At 37.3% G+C, this 23,211-nt stretch overlaps 1 protein-coding gene across 7 annotated transcripts in view; it reads left to right on the top strand.

Moving 5' to 3' along the window:
• Positions 1-23,211, top strand: part of TTBK2 (tau tubulin kinase 2) — a 143,788-nt gene that overhangs the window by 99,703 nt on the left and 20,874 nt on the right. For all 7 annotated transcript variants that reach the window (XM_079915109.1, XM_079915110.1, XM_079915108.1 and 4 more), the window contains 3 exons: positions 10,347-10,504; positions 18,367-18,583; positions 21,759-21,970. In XM_079915109.1, the coding sequence (XP_079771235.1) occupies positions 10,347-10,504; positions 18,367-18,583; positions 21,759-21,970 (587 nt within the window). The remainder of the gene's footprint in view (positions 1-10,346; positions 10,505-18,366; positions 18,584-21,758; positions 21,971-23,211) is intronic.

Raw genomic sequence — 23,211 nt, 5'->3', positions numbered from 1 at the left:
CACGAGCTGGGGGCCATCGAGCCAAAGCTCCTGTGGTGGGAGCTCCGAGTCCAAACCACTGGACTAACAGAGAACCTCAAACCCCAAGGACTGTTCATCGGAGGTCTCCCGGTGGTCCTCATCTCGGCACCGAGACCCAGGTCTACCCAACAGCCTACAAACTCCACTGTTGGAAGCCTCAGGCCAAACAACCAGTAGGAGAGGAACACAATCCCAACCATCAAAAAAAAAAAAAAAAAAGAGAGACAGCAAAAAAACATATCACAGATGAAGGAGCAGGTAAAAACCTACAAGACCAAATAAATGAAGAGGAAATAGGCAATCTACCTGAAAATCAATTCAGAGTAATGATAGTAAAGATGATCCAGAATCTTAGAAATAGAATGGAGGCATGGACTGAGAAAATACAAGAAATGTTTAACAAAGATCTAGAAGAACTAAAGAACAAACAAACAGTGATGAACAGCACAATAACTTGAGATGAAAAATACACTAGAAGGAGTCAATAACAGAATAACTGTGGCAGAAGAAAGAATAAGTGAGCTGGAAGACAAAGTGGTGGAAATAACTGCTGAGGAACAGAATAAAGAAAAAAGAATGAAAAGAATTGAAGACAATCGCAGAGACCTCTGGGAGAACACTAAACACACCAACAGTCAAATTATAGGGGTCCCAGAAGAACAGAAAAAGAAAGGGTCTGAGAAAATGTTTGAAGAAATTATAGTGGAAAATTTCCCTAACATGGGAAAGGAAATAGTCACCCAGTCCAGGAAACACAGAGAATAAACCCCAGGAGAAACACACCAAGATAGATATTAATCAAAATAACAAAAATTAAATTCAAAGAAAAAATATTAAAAGCAGCAAAGGGAGAAATAAAAAGTAACATACAAAGGAATCCCCATAAGGTTATCAGCTGATTTTTCAGCAGAAACTCTGCAGGCCAGGAGGGAGTGGCAGGATATACTTAAAGTCATGAAAGAGAAAAACCTACAATCAAGATTACTCTAGGGGCTTCCCTAGTGGTGCAGTTGTTGAGAGTCGGCCTGCCGATGCAGGGGACACGGGTTCGTGCTCCGGTCCGGGAAGATCCCACATGCCATGGAGCGGCTGGGCCCATGAGCCATGGCTGCTGAGCCTGCGCGTCCGGAGCCTGTGCTCTGCAACGGGAGAGGCCACAACAGTGAGAGGCCCGCGTACGCAAAAAAAAAAAAAGATTACTCTACCCAGCAAGGATCTCATTCAGATTCGACAGAGAAATCAAAAGCTTTTCAGACAAGCAAAAGCTAAGAGAATTCACCACCACCAAACGAGCTTTACAGCAAATGCTAAAGAAATTTCTCTAGGCAGGAAACACAAGGGAAGAAAAAGACCCACAAAAACACACCAAAACAATTAAGAAAATGGTAAAGGAGCATACATATTGATAATAACCTTGAATGTAAATGGATTAAATGCCCCAACCAAAACACACAGACTGGCTGAATGGATACAAAAACAAGACCCATATATATGCAGTCTACAGGAGACCCACTTCAAACCTAGGGACGCATACAGACTGAAAGTGAAGGGATGGAAAAAGATACTGCATGCAAATGGAAATCAAAAGAAAACTGGAGTAGCAATACTCGTATCAGATAAAATAGACTTTAAAATAAAGACTGTTATAAGAGATAAGGAAGGACACTACATAATGATCAAGGGATCAATCCAATAAGAAGATATAACAATTATAAATGTTTATGCACCCAGCATAGGAGCACCTCAGTACATAAGGCAAATGCTAACAACCATGAAAGGGGAAATCGACAGTAGCACAATAATAGTAGGGGACTTTTAACACCCCACTTAAACCAATGGACAGATCATCCAAACAGAAAATAAATAAGGAAACAAAGCTTTAAATGACACAACAGACCAGATAGATTTAATTGATATTTATAGAACATTCTACCCGAAAGTGGCAGAATACAGTTTCTTCTCAAGTGCACATGGATCATTCTCCAGGATAGATCACATCTTGGGTCACAAATCAAGCCTTGGAACATTTAAGAAAATTGAAATTGTATCAAGCATCTTTTCTGACCACAACACTATGAGATTGGAAATCAATTACAGGAAAAAACTGTAAAAGACATGAATACATGGAGGCTAAACAGTGCACTACTGAATAACCAAGAGATCACTGAAGAAATCAAAGAAGAAATAAAAAAATACATAGAAACAAATGACAATGAAAACACAATGACCCAAAACCTATGGGATGCAGCAAAAGCAGTTCTAAGAAGGAAGTTTATAGCAATTCAATCTCACCTCAAGAAACAAGAAAAATCTCAAATAAACAATCTAACCCTACACCTAAAGCAACTAGAGAAAGAAGAACAAAGAAAACCCAGAGTCAGTAGAAGGAAAGAAATCATAAAGATCAGAGCAGAAATAAATGAAATAGAAACAAAGAAAACAATAGTAAATATCAATAAAACTAAAAGCTGGTTCTTTGAGAAGATAAACAAAATTGATAAACCATTAGCCAGACTCATCAAGAAAAAGAGGGAGAGGACTCAAGTCAATAAAATTAGAAATGAAAAAGGAGAAGTTACAACAGACATTGCAGAAATACAAAATATCCTAGGAGACTACTACAAGCAACTCAATGCCAATAAAATGGACAACCTGGAAAAAATGGACAAATTTGGGAAAGGTACAATTTTCTAAGACTGAACCAGGAAGAATTAGAAAATATAAACAGACCTATCACAAGTAATGAAATTGAAACCGTAGTTAGAAATCTTCCAACAAACAAAAGTCCAGGACCAGATGGCTTCACAGGCGAATTCTATCAAATATTTAGAGAAGAGCTAAAACCAATCCTTTTCAGACTCTTCCAAAAAATTGCAAAGGGAGGACCACTCCCAAATTCATTCTATGAGGGCACCATCACCCTGGTACCAAAATCAGAAAAAGATATCACAAAAAAAGAATATTATAGACCAATATCACCAATGAACATAGATGCAAAAATCCTGAACAAAATACTAGCAAAAAACATAATAAAAGGATCATACACCATGACCAAGTGGGATTTATCCCAGGGATGGCACAGATTCTTCAATATACACAAATCGATTAATGTGATACACCATATTAACAGATTAAGGAATAGAAACCATATGATCATCTCAAAGATGCAGAAAAAGCTTTTGACAAAATTCAACGCTGATTTATGATAAAAACTCTCCAGAAAGTGGGCATAGAGGGAACCTACCTCAACATAATAAAGGCCATATATGACAAACCCACATCAAACGTCATACTACATGGTGAAAAACTGAAAGCATTTCCACTAAGATCAGGAACAGGACAAGGATGTCCACTCTTGCCACTCTTACTTAACACAGTTTTGGAAGTCTTAGCCATGGCAATCAGAGAAGAAAAAGAAATAAAAGGAATACAAATTAGAAAAGAAGAAGTAAAACTGTCACTGTTTGCAGATGACATGATACTATACATAGAAAATCCTAAAGATGCCACCAGAAAACTACTAGAACTACTAAAACTAGTAGAACCAAATCAATGAATTTGGTAAGGATACAAAATTAATACACGGAAATCTGTGGCATTTCTATACACTAATAATGAAAGATCAGAAAGAGAAATTAAGGAAACAATCCCATTTACCATTGCAACAAAAAGAATAAAATACCTAGGAATAAACCTACCTAAGGAGGTGAAGACTTGTACTCAGAAAACTATAAAACACTGATGAAAGAAATCAAAGATGACATAAACAGATGGAGAAACAGACCATGTTCTTGGATTGGAAGAATCAATACTGTGAAAATGACTATGCTACCCAAAGCAATCTACAGATTCAGTGCAACCTCTATCAAACTATGAATGGCATTCTTCACAGAACAAGAACAAAATGTTTTACAGTTCGTATGGAAACACAAAAGCCCCCAAATAGCCAAAGCAATCTTGAGAAAGAAAAACAGAGCTAGAGTAATCAGGCTCCCAAATTCAAACTATACTGCAAAGCTACAGTAATCAAGACAGTATGGTACTGGCACAAAAACAGAAATATAGATCAATGGTACAGGATAGAAAGCCCAGAGATAAACCCACACACCTATGGTCAACTAATCTATGACAAAGGAGGCACGAACATACAGTGGAGAAAAGACAGCCTCTTCAATAAGTGGTTCTGGGAAAACTGGACAGCTACCTGTAGAAGAATGAACTTAGAACACTACCTAACACCATACACAAAAATAAACTCCAAATGGACTAAAGACCTAAATGTAAGACCAGACACTATAAAACTCTTAGAGGAAAACATAGGAAAAACACCCTTTGACATAAACCACAGCAAGATCTTTTTTGATCCACCTCCTAGAGTAATAAAACTAAAAACAAAAATAAACAGATGGACCTAATTAAATTTAAAAGCTTTTGCACAGCAAAGGGAACCATAAACAAGACGAGAAGACAACCCTCAGAATTGGGGAAAATATTTGCAAACAAATCAAGGGACAAAGGATTAATCTCCAAAATATACGAACAGCTCATAGAGCTCAATATCAAAAAAACAAACTATTAAAATATGGGCGGCGTTGGCCAAAGTAGGTCACATGGCCAAGCCCAGTCAGTGTAGGAGAGCAGTATCAAAAAAAAAAGAAAAAAAAAAAATGGGCAGAAGACCTAAATAGACATTTCACCAAAGAAGACATACAGATGGCCAAGAGGCACATGAAAAGATGCTCAACATCACTAATTATTAGAGAAATACAAATCAAAACTACAATGAGATATCACCTCACACCGGTCAGAATGGCCATTATCAAAAAATCTAGAAACGATAAATGCTGGAAAGGATGTGGTGAAAAGGGAACCCTCCTGCACTGTTGGTGGGAATGTAAATTGATACAACCACTATGGAGAATAGTATGGAGGTTCCTTAAAAAACTAAAAATAGAGCTACCATATGACCCAGCAATCCCACTACTGGGCATATACCCTGAGAAAACCATAATTCAAAAAGAGATGTGTACCACAGTGTTCATTGTGGCACTGTTTACAATAACCAGGACATGGAAGCAACCTAAATGTCCCATTGACAGATGAATGGATAAAGAAGATGTGGCACATATATACAATGGAATATTACTCAGCCATAAAACGAAACAAAATTGAGCTATTTGTAGTGGTGTGGATGGACCTGTCATACAGAGTTAAGTGAGTCAGAAAAAGAAAAACAAATACCAGATGCTAATGCATATGTATGAAATCTTAAAAAAAAAAAAAAAGGTACTAATGAACCCAGTGGCAGAGCAGGAATAAAGATGTAGACATAGAGAATGGACTTGAGGACACAGGGGTGAGGGGGAAGCTGGGGTGAAGTGAGAGTAGCATTGACATATATACACTACCAAATGTAAAATAGATAACTAGTGGGAAGCAGCCGCATAGCACAGGGAGATCAGCTTGGGGCTTTGCAATGACCTAGAGGGGTGGGATAGGGAGGGTGGGAGGGAGGCTCGAGGGAGGGGATATGGGGATATATGTATGCATGTAGCTGATTCACTTTGTTGTACAACAAACTAACAGCATTGTGAAGCAATTGTACTCTAATAAAGATGTATTTAAAAAAAAAAGAATAAGGATGTTCCAGGTGGTGGGATTATTGCATCACACATTTTTGGGACTACACATGCTTATGTATACAATTAATTTATTTTAGATAACACATTTTTGTTAATTTTTTTCTTGTTATTAAAAGTAATACATATCATAATACAAATTTGGAAATTACAGAAAATAGAAAGTCTGAATAATTCAGAATCTCATTACCCAGACATAGTACCTGATTTTTATGTACGTTTTTTTGTCTTGAATGTTTTAGAAAAAGCATTTTATTATATATCCCATTAGAATTAAGATTAAGAAAAACAACTACCTCTTATTCGTAAGTGCAATCAGAAGGGAAATTGACACAAATAATCAACAACAGTAGCCACATAAAAAGTAATATTGCATTGTTATCCGTCCAGATCTTCCTCAGGTCCTCCCTCCTCTTTTCTCCCCCCCCCCCGCGACATCCCCCCCACCAGTCTCCTTCCCCCAACCTCCTCCCTTTCTCTACTTCCGTTCAAGGAAGATTCACCTTCCTGATGATGTTATGCTTCTAGTGTTTCTCACACTATTTCAGCAATTTCTCCTATTGCAGCAAAGTATGAGCATGTTCTCAAGAGGTCTGGGAACAGTCTTAAAGTGTCAGCCATAAGTCCCCAATTTCTTTGTATTCTCTTGATTTATCATAAAGGTTCCTGTGAATTTTGCTTTCTAACTTCTTTGTGTTCATTGTATTATAAAATATTATATTAAATGTCTAACTCTGAGTAAAATTCTCCAGGAAGCTGTGCCACATTTATCAACTGACTTTAAACTCTCTCTGGCATATGGCTGCATCCCCTGAGGGTGCACGTTACCCGAATTTGAGAAACCTGGACTCTTTAGATAAGTTTGTATTTTCTAAGAATACATTATTAAATAGAAGAATTAAAGGAGTCATATATATACTAGATTTCCAGTGATTATCAGTGGAGAGATATGGATCATGTCTTCCTAGAGGGAAGTGTCAGAATCATCTGGAAGCTTTTTTCGGATTTTGCTCTGCTTCCTTTTCAGTTTGAGAATTACTGCACAGTGAGCTCCTGTTCTGATTGGAAAGTGAAAATGTTTTAATCCTCAGTAGTATTGGGCTATAAAAAAGGATGAGGACCACAAGTTTTATTTATTTATTTACACATACATACATATATGTGTATATGTATATTTGATTTATAAGGTTAATGATTTATATTCTGAAATCTATTTGAATGAGTAACTGAATTGAGTTTTCCGGTCTTATTATTTATTTTAGCCAAATGTGATATGATGAATTCAGTTACCAAAAAAAAAAGGCCTTGAGTTGTCTTATTTCTGCTATCCCAGTCTGTTGAAGTTTAGGATTTAGAGCAACCGTGGTCCTGAATTAGAAAATTATTCTGCTACATTAGAAATGTTTTGCTCTTCAAGGTATCCTCAGAGCTCTAATCATCTGACCATTTGTTCCCAGTAGGGTGCCTTCAGTGCTTTAAGCTTTCCTTCTATTTCTTTTGTTATGTGCCCTCCATCCTTCTGCTTCCTGCTGCTGGTCTCAAGTTATCAGCATCATAGTAACAAACTGTTTCTTATTTTTGGACCAATGGCATATGCTACATTTTCTAAGACATACAATACTATGATAAATGTAAGAAAAGAATTCCATCATCTGACAATAAAAACTGTTTAGGACCATGCCTATTGCCACGCAGTACAGGCAGAGCATTTAGCAGTAGCTGTCTGAGTACTCCACACAACAGAGCAGATGCTGCCTCGTGGATAGGGACTCCACCTTTCAGGAAAGAAACATGTCACTCTGTGGGAACCTATGAGAACCTCAATTTCCAGAGTTAGAAAGAGGTCCAAGGTCTGCTGTTTCAGTTCTCAGGTGCAGGGTTTCAATCCTCATGTGCAGGGTTTCAGTCCATCTTCCTTTCATCCTTTGTGTTTTCTAAAGCCCTCTACCTCTGACAATTTGGGAAGATTTAAGCTGTAACATCGATAACTTATGTCAACAAAAATAGGACCAAAATAAAAATTCCAAGGTTTTATAACTATGCCTTTCCCAATTACTTTTAGCTTTTTAGTTTCCTTTTCTACATCTATTATTTTTTTGGGGGGGGGGGGACTTAAACAAAAGGTAGGTTCATGTGAATCTTTCAGCAAGTATTAGTACAAATAAACATTTATTCTCGAACTTTTTAGAGTACTATTTAAGGGTTCTGCACCCACAATTCCAATATTTTTTTCCCACACCACCAAGCAATTCTCTGACGCCAGCTGGATTCCTAAAATTTAACTCAATTCTGACACCATCTACCCAGAGATAAATAGCATCAGATTTCACAGGTTAAGGACTCATTCCCACAAGACTACCTTCCACTTTAGATACCAATTACAAGTCCTAGTTGTCATGTGTACTTCTGACTGACTGGCTATAAATTGTAGGTTGCCATGACCCCGTCCTTGGGTTTGATTAACTTGCTAGAGTGGCTCATAGGCCTTGGGAAGCCAGTTTTCCCCCTAGATTACCAGTTAATTACAAAGGATATAACTCAAGCAGCCAGATGGAAGAACTGCATGTAACAAGGTATGAGGAAAGGGTGTGGAGCTTCCATGCCCTCTCCAAGGGCACCACTCTCAGTACCTCCACATGTTCACCAACCTGGAAGGTCTCTGAATCCCATCCTTTTGGGTTTTTATGGAGGCTTCATTATATAGGGATGATTGATTAAATCATTGACCACTGGTAATTGATTCAACCTCCAACCCCTCTTCCCTCCCCTGGAGGCCAGGGGTGTAGGACTGAAAGTTCCAACCCTCTAATCACATGGTTGGTTCCTCTGGTGACCAGCCTCCATCCTTAGGTGCTTTCCAAAAGTCACCTTATTAACATAAACCCAGTTGTGGTAGAAAGGGGTTTGTTATGAATAACAAGACACCCATTTCACCTTTATGGCTCTGAAGTGATTTCAGGAACTGAGGAGTAGAGATCAAATACTATAACAAAAAATGCTCCCACTGCTCTTATCTCTCAGAAAATTTCAAGGGTTTTGGGAGCTGTGAGTCAGGAACTGTGGACAAAGACCAAATATATATGAGAAATGTATTTTTGATCCTCTAAATGACCAAATATTTATTTCATATAAATCACAATATGGCATTCTTAGACATAAGGCATTGGTTAGATACAGTGATGAGCAAGATCAGACACGTACCAGCCTCGTGGAGCTTACAGTCTGGGTGAAATCAAATAATCAAAAATAACTATAAGTTTATAATTGATAGCATTTGACCATCTCCTTGTTGAGGTGGTTTCTTCACTTGGTATCTAGAACACCACACACCTGTTTCCTCCCTCACTGGCCACTCCTTGTTTTGTTTTGTTTTTCTGCTGAGTCCATCTCTTCTTTCCATCTAAATGTTGGAGTGCCCTAAGCCTTAGCCCTCGTTACCCACTCTCCTTACATGATATCATCTAGTCATATGGCTTTAAATAATACCCATTAATATCAATATGCTGATGACTCTCAAATTTGTATCTATATTCGCTATTCCTCCCTAAACACCATAAAACTTTCAATATCCCAATCCTCACATTCACTGCTTTCCATCTCAGTAAATGGCACCACCATTTACCCAGTGGCTTGGGACAGAAATATAAATTACTCTTTTATTCTTTCTTTACTTTCACAGCTTTCATCTAATCTCTCAGTAAGTTCTGTTGGCTCTACAAATTATGTCCAAATCCTGCCACTTCTTATCACCTCCACTGTTACCATGCTGGCTCAGTTGACAGTAGCCTGCTAAATGGTCATCTCTTCCTAGCACCCACATCCCCCTCCTATTTATGGCATCTGTTCTCCACTTCTTAGCCAGAGTAATCTCTTTAAAGCTTAAAACAGACCTTTGTAAAAAATCCTCCAGTGAAGAAGTGCTGATTTCAGGTCTGGGGCAGGAAATGTACAAGATGAATCTCTGAGGATAGGATACTAACAGAGTAAGAGAAATGATGAGATATTAATCCAATTTTAATCATAAAATTGAAAATGTTGCATACTGTCAAACATAAAGGAAGGTCTTTATGAGATTTTTCTCAATATTACATTAGACTTTTGGAATTTAAAGACAAAAATGGAATAATATATAATATAAATAAAATAATAGAGCAAATTTCTTTCTGATAATTCATGTGCACACACACACACAGTTAAAGAATTTTTCAAACCCACAAAAAAGTTCTAAGGCAGCATAATGAACTTTTATATGCCTCTTAACCTAGATATACCACCTGTTAACCCGGTCAGTTATTTAAGTTGAACCATATATGCCCCTTTTTGACACACACAAAAAAGTGATCACATGGTTGAAACTGAATGCACACATACACATACAATACACATTTCCTTTTGCCAAACCATCAGGAAGTAGGTTTTAAGTATGACGCTTCATTATTTATCTTCCAAGAAAAAATACATTATCCTACATAACTAAAAACCAGTATCTCAACTGAGAAAAATCAATATTAATTGAATATCATCATCCATATATAATCCTTATTCAAATTCCCCTATTTGTATCATCAGGCTTTTTAAAAAAGTCATACTACTAAACTAATTTAAGAGTCTGAGGTGCTGTCTCTTATAGGATAAGTGATTATGTTTACTGTTGGCTTACTCTAGTTTTTTCCTTTCGTGGTTTAGCTTCTTGCATCCGTGTTTGACAACAGCATCAAGACCTTTGGAGTAATTGAGAGTGACCCTTTCGACTGGGAGAAGACTGGAACTGATGGCTCCCTCACCACCATCACTACTTCTACCACTCCTCAGCTGCACACCCGCTTGACCCCTGCGGCAATCGGGTATGTCCTAAACAGGTGGTTCATCAGTGTCTTTCCTAGATTTGTTGTATCAATATTAGCAGAAATGTCTTTTATGCCATCCAGGTTCCCTCAGATGACCAAATGCTAAGACATAGGGATGCCTATGGGTTTCCTTGAATTAACATTGCTCTTATATATGCCTTTGTTTGGATTTACTTTTCTTAGAAAGTACTTAAAGATTATACTGTGAAATGGCAGCTTAGAGCTTGTGTTACTCGTTAATGTCAGATGTACAGTAGATTTTCTCCAAAATGAGAAGGGGCATTTGTTGCATTTACTACTAAAGAATAGATGGGACCCCGGAACAAGAACAAGCCACAATTATTTCTGACTACACTGTGCTTAAGTTTAGTGGGAACAAAACGTGTAGCTACTCCTCTTATGAAAGTGATTAATTTTCGAGGTGTATTAGGAAGAGGTTAGTGTATTTCCATCTTCTTGGGGGGTTTTTTGTTTGTTTTTGATTTTTTTTTCCTGTATATACATTAAATACAGTTGCTTTTGTTTGTTGTTTTTCTATTTCGGGGGGGGGTTGTCTTTTTTTCTGACCCCCCCCCTTTTTTTACCTGCTCTAGTTGGTTTAAAAGAAAAAGTAAATAGGGAAAAATCATCGTACAATGAGCTAATTGGAACACTTTATCACTAATCCATTGCTTTGTTTTTACATTGAGATGAGATCACTAGAGCTTATTGAATCAGAAAAGCTTACATGGACTCATATAACTGGAGATGATATCCCTGATTAGTTAGTCTAAGAATTCTTAAATGTGAGACCTTGACTAGCTATAGTAGAATCACCACAGATGTTTGTTTAAAATACCCATTTGTAGGACTCACCCCAGACCTACTGAATCAGAATGTCTAGGGGTATGGCACAGAAGTCCATATGCATCAGATGTTTCTCATGCTTATCTTAGTTTGGGACTCACTGCACTATTCCAGCCACCCCATTTTACAAATGAGGAAATAATTCTGAGTGAATCATCCAACTTTAGATAAAGATTAGTGACAGAGCTGGAGCCTATGTAGAAATTTTGATTCTTGCTTAAATGCTTTTGTCCTCCTTCTCCTTTGATTGTTGTTAGAAATAAATCTCACATTTGCAAAAATCCAGGTGATAGCACTTCAGGGTAGCTGAAGTCAATGAATAGATTTTAAGTTCCCATATCCCAAAGTTTTTTCCTAAAATAAGATAGAATAATAAGAAAGGAAAAATAAAACTACATAAAAGCTATGTCCTCAGCATAATTTGAAGACAAAGGATGCCCAAATCAAACTAACTGTAAGTAAAAAGAGAAAAAAGCAAAACCCCAAGGCTTTATGTAATATCTCTTATGCTCCTGCCTCACCCAGCCCTGCCACGAAGCTTACTGAAGGCAGATCAATAAAAACTGTGGGAAGAGGAAAGTTAGCCCTGGGACTTAAGGTTGATTTAAAACGAACATCAGAAAGACTAAATCCATCCGAAGAATGAAAATACTAAAAAGTATCCAGGTAGATCAGATAATAAACTACAGGGAGATAAAAATATTCATGATTCAAAACATGTAGCTTCTGAGGAAGAAAAAAGACAAAAAGGGAGAAATACCCTTTGTCAGTTGAATGGTGAAGGAAAAAAGCACATATCTGTTTGGGTCCAATCAGGAGAGAGAAACTACATAGTAATTTGAACAGGGAAAGATGATACAAAGAATTATTACCTATAACACAAAATTGGAATAATGTGAGATTGAAAAAGTAGAGAGAACGGTAAAGAATACAAGAATAGCAAATATAAAGTGCAGCTCCTACTCCTAGGGCTGAATTAAGCATCCAAGGAAAAGCTCCCTCAGTCCCCACCCCAGGGCTGAGTACTGACCTTGTTGGTGAGTGTATGTCCTCACTCATTGGATGGCAGGGAAGTTGCTCTACTGCCATACTGGTAGAATTTGCTGAAATATCTGCCCTCTGGAACTTGATGGAAATCTGCCCTCCGGAGTGCCAGAGAAAACGATTTACTGGAAGTGTCTTACTAGAGACACTCTGCTACAAAACTTATGGGTAGTAGGCATTGCTCTGGGAAGATATTGGTTGCTGCTGTCTGTGTACTGCAGGAGACAGGCACGGGGAAAGCCACACATGCTGGAGAAGCTTGACAAGCTGCACAGTGGAACCCAAAGCAAAACCCTTTCCTCCCGCAGGGTCTCTCCAGTGCCCTCTACTGACAAAACTCCCATGCCAGCTGGCAAAGGAAAAGAGTTAAAGGGCACAGATCCACTTTCACAGAATAGTCAATAAGGATGAATTTGGAGCTGAAAGACAATAAATGAATAATTACAGAGGGGAAAAAGGAGAAATAAAATTTAATTACCTATAAGAAAAGAGAACTATAAAATCAGAAGATGCACAATATCTCCTCTGACCAAATAAAAATCCACTAAAGTGTTTGGACTTTGCTATACTGACAGAGGAGGGCACCAGTTAATCTGTGAATCCTGTAAAACATTCCAATGCCACAAAAATGAACAAGAAAAATATTTTAAATATCCATAAAGTGTTATTTCAAAAACTCAAGAAAATCTAATACATATTTACTAAGGAAATTTCCTGTCAGGAATAAACAACTATGAAGAAGAAAATTATAAGACAGAACCCCAAATGGAACTGAATATGTTCATGCATTGAAGATATGGATAACCACCTTGGATCAGAAATTTGAAAACTAAGAAATAGAGTGAGTGTGGTGTGGGGAGGGAGAGAAGAAAGAAAAGGAAAAGATGGAGGAAACAATGAAATGATAGTTTGTTGAACTCAGGAAAGAAATGGAAGAAAAAGATATCTCACAATTGAATAAATCACAAGGTGCGCAAAGGACAGTAGACACAAATGAAAGTTTAATAAAGGGCATTGAATAAGGTCAGGGGGAAAAAAGCCCCAAGAGAATGAAAATAAAGAAATCATTTAAAAGGGCTGGAGAGAAAGTAGTGCCAATGGAAGGCCGAGAAGGAATAGCATTCATATTGTTAGAGTCCCTGAAGAAGAAAAACAAAACAATACCAATTAAAACTGAGAAACTCAATAGCAAAAGGTTAAATAAGGAAACAGGACTAAGAGCATTTAAAAAGGTAAATGTCCAAAGGTGACCATTAGAGCAAAAAGGCAAACCTTCTAAAATATATATTCTTAAAAGTTTATAAATTAAAGTACAAAGAATACTCATCTTGTAGAGAAAGAAATATAGCAAATATGACAAAATACCCATAATTATAAAATACTATGACAGAGTTAATACCAAACATATCAGTCATAGCAATAAATATGAATGGGGACATCTATTAAAAGAAAAAGATTTTTAGTTTGGTTTATATAGCTGTATACATATGCTGTATACAAGAGATATACCTAAAAAAACATGTTTCAGAAAGGGATGGACAAAGGTAAACCAGAAAAATGGAAACAATCAGAAGAGAATAACAATCCTGATATCAGACAATGTAGAATTCAAGCCAAAATAAAGCTTTAAAAGTTATAGAGATGGAAGGGTACTTTTTAATGTTAAGTGTCACAGTTCACAAGTGGGACATAGTATTTATTAATATTTAGTCACCAGAATCACAACAGTCATCTTTAGGAAGCAACAACTATGAGAGATTAAAGGAGACAAAGAAACACACTAGTAATTGGAGATTTTAATATACAACTCAGTTCAAGACTGAATTCAAGTGAACAAAGAATAAGAAATAGAAGACAAACAACACAATCAATAAGGTAGATCTTAGGCATATTTTTCAACATCTACACCCTGATGATAGAGGTTATACCTTCTGCTCAAGTACCCCTGAGACATTCACAAAAATTGATCAGTTATCAGGTCACCAAGAAAACATATAAGTTGTTTTGTAAAGCAGAAATATTACACTGTCTGATCACACTGTAATAGAACTAGAAATTGCTAACAAAAACAAAAATGTCAAAGGCCCTTCCACCTGGAAACTTAAAAACCTCCAATTAAACTACTCTTGGGTGAAAGGGAAAATACAAAGTGAAGCTATAGGAAAAATAATGATAATTAAAACACTACATATCAGAATCTGTGGTATAGGAACTTCCCTGGTGGCGCAGTGGTTAAGAATCCACCTGCCATTGCAGGGGATATGGGCTTGATCCCTGGTCCGGGTAGATCCCACATGTCACGGAGCAACTAAGCCCGTGTGCCGCAACTCCCGAGCCTGCACTCTAGAGCTCGCGAGCCACAACTACTGAGCCCATGTGCCACAACTACTGAAGCCCATGCACCTAGAGCCGGTGCTCAGCAACAAAAGAAGGCACCGCAGTGAGAAGCCCGTGCACTGCTACAAAGAGTAGCCCCCACTCGCCACAACTAGTAACCCCCATTGCACCATGCACAGCAACGAACACCCAACACAGCCAAAAATAAATTAATTAATTAATTATTTTTAAAAGTTCTTAAAAAAAAAAGAATGTGTGGTATACATTTAAAGCCAAGATAAGAGGAAAATCGATGGCATTGAATAAGGAGATATATAATGTCAAGATGTCTTATTACTGATTATATTAATGTTGGTAATCTGGTTAAGGTGGTGTTAGGTTTTCCACTTTATATAAAGTTACTATTTTTCCCTTTGTAAGTAATAATTATCTTGTGAGAAGATACTTTGAGACTGTTCGAATGAACTTGTTTTTTCATACATTTGCCTACTAATTTTAGCATCCATCTTGCCTGCAAAGTATTAGGCCCACAAGCCTACCATTTACTATCTGAGCCTTTAGAAAAAGTTTGCTGACCTCTGAGTTATCTCTTTTTGCAGATGATATGGTAGAATACCTGGAAAGCCCTAGAGAATCCGTGTTAAAGAGAAAAAATGATAATTTATGTCCTACAACTCTTAGTTCTTAATAGAGGGAGAAAGTAAGTTCAGGAAAAGGTAAGAGGATGCTTTAGATCAGGAGTCAGCAAGCCTTATCGTTCACTAAGAGCCAGATAAATATTTGTGGGCTCTGCTGTCTGTCACCACTACTGCTGCCACTGTAGTGCTAAAGCAGACATAGGCAGTATGTAAATGAATGAGCATGCCTGTGTGTCATACACAGTATTTACAAAAATAGGTGAACAGGCCAGATTTGGCTCACAGGCCCTAACTTGCCGACCCCTACCTTAGATTATGGGGACGGGCATATGAAAAGGGTGTCCAATCTTATTACTTCTCTTGACATCTGTCCAGTTCTTCCATATATCTTCTTAATTTTTTCCCTTAATCTGCTTCTGTAATTTATACCTTGCCTACAAACACAGGCCATGTGCTAATAATACTCTCACATATATCTTTCTTATCATACTTATTCCTGAACATAATATAATTGTCTTGGGCAAGAATGCTTTCTTTCCATATCTCAAACTCCAGATTTGGATCAGAGTTACAGGAGAAGGAAGAAAATAATAATTAAGCAAGGAATAAAACTGGTGGAATAAATGCTGAGAGGAACCTGAGTCATGTGGGAGGTAGCCTGTGTGGAGAAGATGAAACATTCCTTGAAGTGTGTGCTCTTACACTGAAGCACACGATATAAGGGGAAAACTAGGATAGAGTAAAAATAGAGGCAGTTTCATAGGTGGAGGTGTGGTTTGTTTCCTGAGAGGTGGAAGGAGGAAATGCCAAGGAATTGGGGTAGTTGGAAAGAAGCAGAATCGTAGCTAGGCTAGGGAAAAAAGGATTTGGAAGAACATTGAGTGATTAAAATGGGGGAAAAAATGTGGAGCTAGTAGGTTGAGCTTCCTGAATTCAAATATTCCTCCTTTGCCATTCCCTTTTCTCAGGAATAGAGGGAATTCTTTCAGTAAACATTTGGATTACCACATAGCACATGTAGGTTAGTGTCCATTATAATTCCTTATGTCAATAAACAAATTATATTGAACTTATATCTGAAAAATATATCTTTTAAGTAGTCTATTTCTGAACTTTAATTACTTTTATAATAAATCCTTTCATTTGAACTATTTTGGGTCAAACTACCTTTCCACTGTATCCCAGTGTCAGAACTACAGGGAGTACTTTACAAGACTGTACGGTTTTTCCCTGGGAGCCATTATCAGTGCTTTTCCAGTTTAACATTGAGAGTGGTGGTAGTGAAGGTCATCACATCAGGTGGAACAAGTCCCTGAAAAATCATGTTCTTTTTTTTTTAATTTAATTTAATTTAATTTTTTTATGCAGCAGGTTCTAAATCATGACATATTTATGGCCAGGGTGTAACCATTGCCCTTAGAGTGGTACACTGAGAAGTTGTCTATTTTCCCACTCATAATAATTGTATGTGTCAGTATAATCTACTGAAGGCGTTTTTTCTGCTTTTAGACAGTGCAGATAACACTAAGAAAAGGTTTCACTGTGTGCTGAAAGTTGTGTTCAGTCAGCAATATTTTTTTAAAAAATACCAACAACTAGTATGTAGAGTAGAACATACTAGTTACAGAACATTAGAGCCAGCAGGGGCCTGATCACTTAGTGAGCGATAGCTGAGAACTAGAAAAGCCCCTCATGGGCCAGAAGTCTAAGGGAGAGGTGACCAACTATGTAAATAGGACATGAAATTGCTTTGAAAGAACATATAGACAAGTGCCAATTAATATTTTCTATTTGTTGATAATCAGTTCATACAGGACCATATGAACTGTATAACTGCAGAATTTCTAGTTTCCCCTAGAGGGCAAGAATTTCCTTTCTTCTTTTTATGTCCCTAGGGCCTTACATGTAGTAGGTACTTAGTAAAAAGTCTGTAAATGAAAAAGCAAATGCATATTGCACACTAGTTAAAAAATAAAACAAAACTGATTGATCTGATACCTGCTTATATCATTATGACACTTAACATTTTTCTGTTTATAGTTTTTGTTATTCTCTAAGAAAAATGGGTAAAGAATAGAAAATATTAAATTCACAAAGAATCCTTGCAAAATAAATGAAAGGTTTCTAACTTTTAAAGTGATTGTTAAATTAGGGAGTTATATCAGAATTTGTATTTTTAAATCAGCTTGAAAATTCTGTTGATCAAAATGCAGTTTTAAAACTAGATAGCTAGTGGGAAGCAGCCACATAGCACAGAGAGATCAGCTCGGTGCTTTGTGACCACCTAGAGAGGTGGGATAGGGAGGGTGGGAGGGAGACGCAAGAGAGAGGAGATATGGGGATATATGTATATGTATAACTGATTCACCTTGTTATAAAGCAGAAACTAACACACCATTGTAAAGCAATTATACTCCAATAAAGATGTTAAAAAAATAAAATAAAAAACAAAACAAAAATGCAGTTTTAGGGACTTCCCTGGTGGTCTAGTGGTTAAGACTGTGCTCCCAGTGCAGGGGGCACGGGTTCAGTCCCAGGTTGGGGAACTAAGATCCCGCATGCCACACAGTGCGGCCCCAAAAAAATGCATTTTTAGTTTGTAGAATTGGCATGCCCTAAGTTTCTGAGGTTTTTTGTTTTGTTTTACTTTCTTAATTATGTATAGACTTCATCATTTAAATCCAGAAACAAAATGTAGGGTAGTTCCATAGTAATTTGTTTTTTTTTTGTTTTTTTTTTGCGATACGCGGGCCTCCCGCTGTTGTGGCCTCTCCCCGTTGCGGAGCACAGGCTCCAGACGCACAGGCTCAGCGGCCATGGCTCATGGGCCGAGCCGCTCCGCAGAATGTGGGATCTTCCCGGACTGGGGCACGAACCTGTGTCCCCTGCATTAGCAGGCGGACTCTCAACCACTGCGCCACCAGGGAAGCCCCCATAGTAATTTTTGATTCTGGTGTTTTTAAGTTCTGCCTTATTTTCATTCCTCATTTTCAGAATTGCCAATGCCACTCCCATCCCAGGAGACTTGCTTCGAGAAAATACAGATGAGGTGTTTCCAGATGAACAGCTTAGTGATGGAGAGAATGGCATCCCTGTTGGTGTGTCACCAGATAAATTGCCTGGATCTCTGGGACACCCTCGTCCCCAGGAGAAGGATGTCTGGGAAGAGATGGATACCAACAGGAATAAGATAAAGCTTGGGATTTGTAAGGTGTGTATTTCTTGCATAGGAAGTGATATCTCTCAATGTCTTATTATTTTTCTCCTACTGGTGTAGCAAAGTATCATGATTCTCAATTTTGAATGAGAAGTAGAACATTGTATCGCTAGTTATTTATATATTTGTAATTGCAATATTTTTATCTAATTTTGCTCGTAATGCTCAGGTATGGACACCAAAAATTAATCTTCATCTTGTATTTTGTGGAAAAGATGAAGGTAGTTTTAAAAAAATAATCAGACACGGAGTCTAAAAGAAGAGACATCTATAGAACAGAAGTTAATGGTCCTTCCAAGTAGAAGGACCTTCCTTCCATAGTGTAGACCAATGGAGCTGAGTGTTCATTCTGAAAACTATCTCAAATGGAGGCAGGGAAACGAGGGTTAGAAGTGGAAAGCATCAAACTGGTCATGAGCTGACAAAGTGGATGTTGAATAACATGATTTTTTCTTCATTAGGATTGTAAACAGGTCCACTTGTAAGTATGGGGAGAAATATAGACTTCTGAATTAAATGATTTCATTAGTCTTTGGGTAGATTATCCCCAAATTTCTCTTTGATCTTACTGTTTCCTGTCATTTCCATTTTCATGGAAGATGATGATTAATGGAATGGAGGGGCAATGAATTACAAATCAGTTATTTTTTGGTACTTCCTGTGTTTTTATAATTATTTAGTTGGGAAGGAGGTTAAATTTATAGGTGTAAAATGAGACTCCCGGCTCATATGTGTTAACATGATTGATAGAAACTTGGCTAGTCCTGCTTTGTGAATGGGAAATGTATCTTGAAAAGAATCTTCTGTGACAACGTCTGAGGAGCTTGGCCTATCTTTGGACAATATATACTATATTTTTAAACTATATAATTTTTAAAAATTAACAGTATATACTTTCAGTAATGGGAGTCATTTGCAGGAACATTCTCTGCATAGATGTGATATGCTGCCCGGTGGTCTGGTTGTTGGTTAGCACTATCTGGACTAGTAGTAATCAGGAATAAGTAGTGAAAAGTAGTCAGGAAGTCAGTGTCAGATTTTTGTAATGTCACCTCTGGCTGCCTTTATAGTAAACACCAGGAGCAAACTGTTCTTAGTAAAAATTCTCTAGTGACATTCTCAGTTGTCAGCCCACATGGGTGTTTGTGTATGTGACAGAGTGAAGTGGCACTTGACATAGGTCTTAATTACTTTAGTTTTCTTTCACGTTATCACTATTTAATCTACATTTAATTCTTTTCTATTTTTTAATTTCTTCCTTTTAAAAAATTATGTAAATTAGATTATTAGTGGTATTCTTTTATACAAGTAATGTTTATATGGAATTTTCATAGATGTTTACCATTTCCTTGCAATTTTGGAAGTCCCTGACTCAATCGTTTTTCTTCCTGAAATATTCCCTTTAGAAGTTTCTTTGGTTGAGGTCTTCTGATAGAGGACTCTTTCAATTTTTACCTAGCTGTAAATGTATTTATTTCAGCCTTATTCTTTTTTTTTTTGTGGTACGCGGGCCTCTCACTGTTGTGGCCTCTCCCGTTGCGGAGCACAGGCTCCGGACGCACAGGCTCAGCGGCCATGGCTCACAGGCATGTGGGATCTTCCGCGGCATGTGGGATCTTCCCAGACCGGGGCACGAACCCGTGTCCCCTGCATCGGCAGGCAGACTCTCAACCACTGCGCCACCAGGGAAGCCCCCAGCCTTATTCTTTAAAAATAGTTTCTGCTGCCTTCAAAGGTTTTGATTGACAGTTATTTTTCTTCTGTCTTCAGTTATTAGTGTTCAGAAGTCTACTGTTTTTACTTTCTTTCTTTCTTTTGGTAGATGACCATTCCCCCAGCTACTTTTTAGCTTTTCTCCTTGTCTTTGGTGTTCTGCACTTTAACTATGACATGTCTAGGCATACACATACCTCTTTTTTTAATCAGTTCTGGGAAATGCACAGCTGTTCTCTACCTAAATATTGTCACCTCTTCATTCTTTCTGTTCTCTCAGGGACACCAATTAAGTAAACATATATTAGATCTTTTTATTCTGTCATCTCTTAATATCATTTTTTATATTTTTCTTCTTATCTTGCTGTGCTTCATTCTAGGTAATTTCTTTTGCCATGTCTTCTTATTCATGAATTAATAACTTTGGTCTTTTATGGCTAATTTGCTGTTTAACAACTTAATTGAATATTTATATTAAATTCATCAGTTAATTCCAAGTAATCCTTTGTTGACCTTTATATATTTAAACATTTTATGCATAGCTGTTCTATATGCTGTATCTGAACAAGTTTGATACCTGAAGTCTTTGGGAGTTACAAACATTTTTTAAAATTATTATTATCATTTCTGCTGACTCTTGGTCATGGTGGCATGCCTTCTTATATGTTTGACTACCTTTAGTGTTTTACTCATTAATTAATAATTCGTGGGAGTCCTGTAGGCCTAACTTGGGGGTTGGGGAAACCTTTCTTCGGAGAAGATTGTCTTCTGCTTCTCCTGGTAGCCAGAGAGCACCCCCAGTTTAAGACCAACTGGGCATTCTTGAGGGTCTTTAATCAGAATAGACATTCAGACTTCCTCTCTCTCCCTACTGCTGGTGTAAAGCTTAATTTCCCTGGTAATCGTGCTACTGTATCCTCTGTCCTTAGGCACCTCCACCCCTCTGGGCTGCCTCATTCTCAGCCTCCTTCTGCTCTACCCAGCTGCTTATTGTTCTAGCTCTAGTTTTCTTGTTGTTGTTGTTTGGTTGGTTTTTAGAGAGGAACTGAGACAGGGAGTATTCAGGCTTGGCGACCTCTCCTACCTCTTGTGAGACCACTTATGTCTCAAAGAGAATGTCCTCTCCAGGTTTAATTTTGGTTTAGTGGAATAAGGTCCTGCAAGCATTTAGTTAGACATAATACAAAAAGCCAAGGTTGTTAAACGTTTTCAGTCTGTTTATCTTTGCACCAAAATATAAAACACTAAAAATACTGAAACTGAGAATAAATTTAGAAAACTTATTTAATAAAGGGTTAATAGACAAGTATGTAATGAATTACACTAGCCAAAATATCCTAATCTTCTGAAACAAAATCCCAATCATTTGCTTATATTATTCTGAAAGACTTCAATGATTCCTATCGTTTATAGTGACTAGAATATTTTTCATGGTTTCCTTTTATGTTTTGCTTAGGCTGCTACTGAAGAGGAGAACAGCCATGGTCAAGCAAATGGTATTCTGAATGCTCCAAGCCTCGGTTCACCAATTCGTGTCCGCTCAGAGATTACTCAGCCAGACAGAGATGTTCCATTGGTGCGAAAGTTACGTTCCATCCACAGCTTTGAGCTGGAAAAACGTTTGGTGCTGGAGCCAAAGCCAGATACTGACAAGTTTCTTGAGACTTGGTATAAAATAGTTTTTCTTTTTCTTTTTCTTTTTTTTTTTTAAAGCAACTAAAACACTATTGATATTATTACTTTCTATTATGTAAAGTTTTTCAGATAAGGAGTTTTTGCATTTTTGTAGCACTGATTTGATTAAGCTGTCATCATCTTTATCCATGTTTTTAGTTAATATCCTCATTCTTAATGTGACTTGCCTTCTGATATTATTACAAGTTCTATAACATATAGCCTTTGGCTGTGGGAGCTGGAAACTTCATAAGACTAGGTATGAATTAAATGAACATTTTGAAGTGATTTTGTTTGGAAGGTGATCTCTTTTATTGGAATGGAGAAGATGCATTGTAAGAGAGGGCATGAAAAATATGGTATTAGGCAAGAAGAAGGAAGAGTACATGAAGTAGGGGAAAAAGTAATTTATATACAAGTGATAGGCAGTTGAATTCAATTTAATGAAGGCCTTCTATGAGTAAATGCTGTAGGAAAAAGAGACATGAATATTTATCATTCTACCTAGAAAGAAGGAAAGGTGGAACTTTAGAGAGCTATACTAGGTAACGACTAGTTCACAGTTCTAAGGCCCCTTATCTCCAATTTTGAAAACAAAAGACTGAAATTTAAAAAGAACTTGGGATATATTTATGAATTATAGAAGGCTTTAGTAATATTAAGACCTGAGTGTCTTTAATAATAGTCACATCCTTCAATTGTACATCCCCAGTGGCTACTATTGGCAAAGAAATACGAAGTTAGAAGGACCATGTATTTAACTAACATAATAGTTACTGTGTCTGAAGATAATTCAGCCACTTCTGGCCTTGTCCAATCTAGCTTCCATTTTAAACAGTACTTCATAGCTGTGTATTCTTCATATTCTTCATTCAGTCTCACAGCTATGTGATGTAAGCTTGTGTCTACACGTTGATATGATCAAAAGGATGGACTGGGCCAGTGTTTAAACATTTTCAGTTGTGCATGAGATTGGGAATAAAAATAAAAGTGTGATAGGGATAAAAGCTTAGTTTGGGAAAAAATTGGTCTAACAAAAGAACGTAACTAGAAAGAGAGTCCATGCTGAGGGAAGAGCTGAGAGATAAGACAGAGAACAGAAGTACTCCAAGAAAATGAACTCAAGCCAGAGCCTAGAATGAATAGGGAACAGTTGAAGGAAGTGAAGCACCTAATTACAAACTTAAGGAGAGGAACAAGTGTATTGCTTAAACTGCTTCCCTGCAGGTGAGAGC

This window comes from Stenella coeruleoalba (genome assembly GCF_951394435.1).
Source record: "Stenella coeruleoalba genome assembly, chromosome: 2".
Lineage (NCBI taxonomy): Eukaryota > Metazoa > Chordata > Mammalia > Artiodactyla > Delphinidae > Stenella > Stenella coeruleoalba.
The sequence above is the reverse complement of the archived record's forward strand: the minus strand, read 5'-3'. Positions and strand labels throughout refer to the sequence as shown.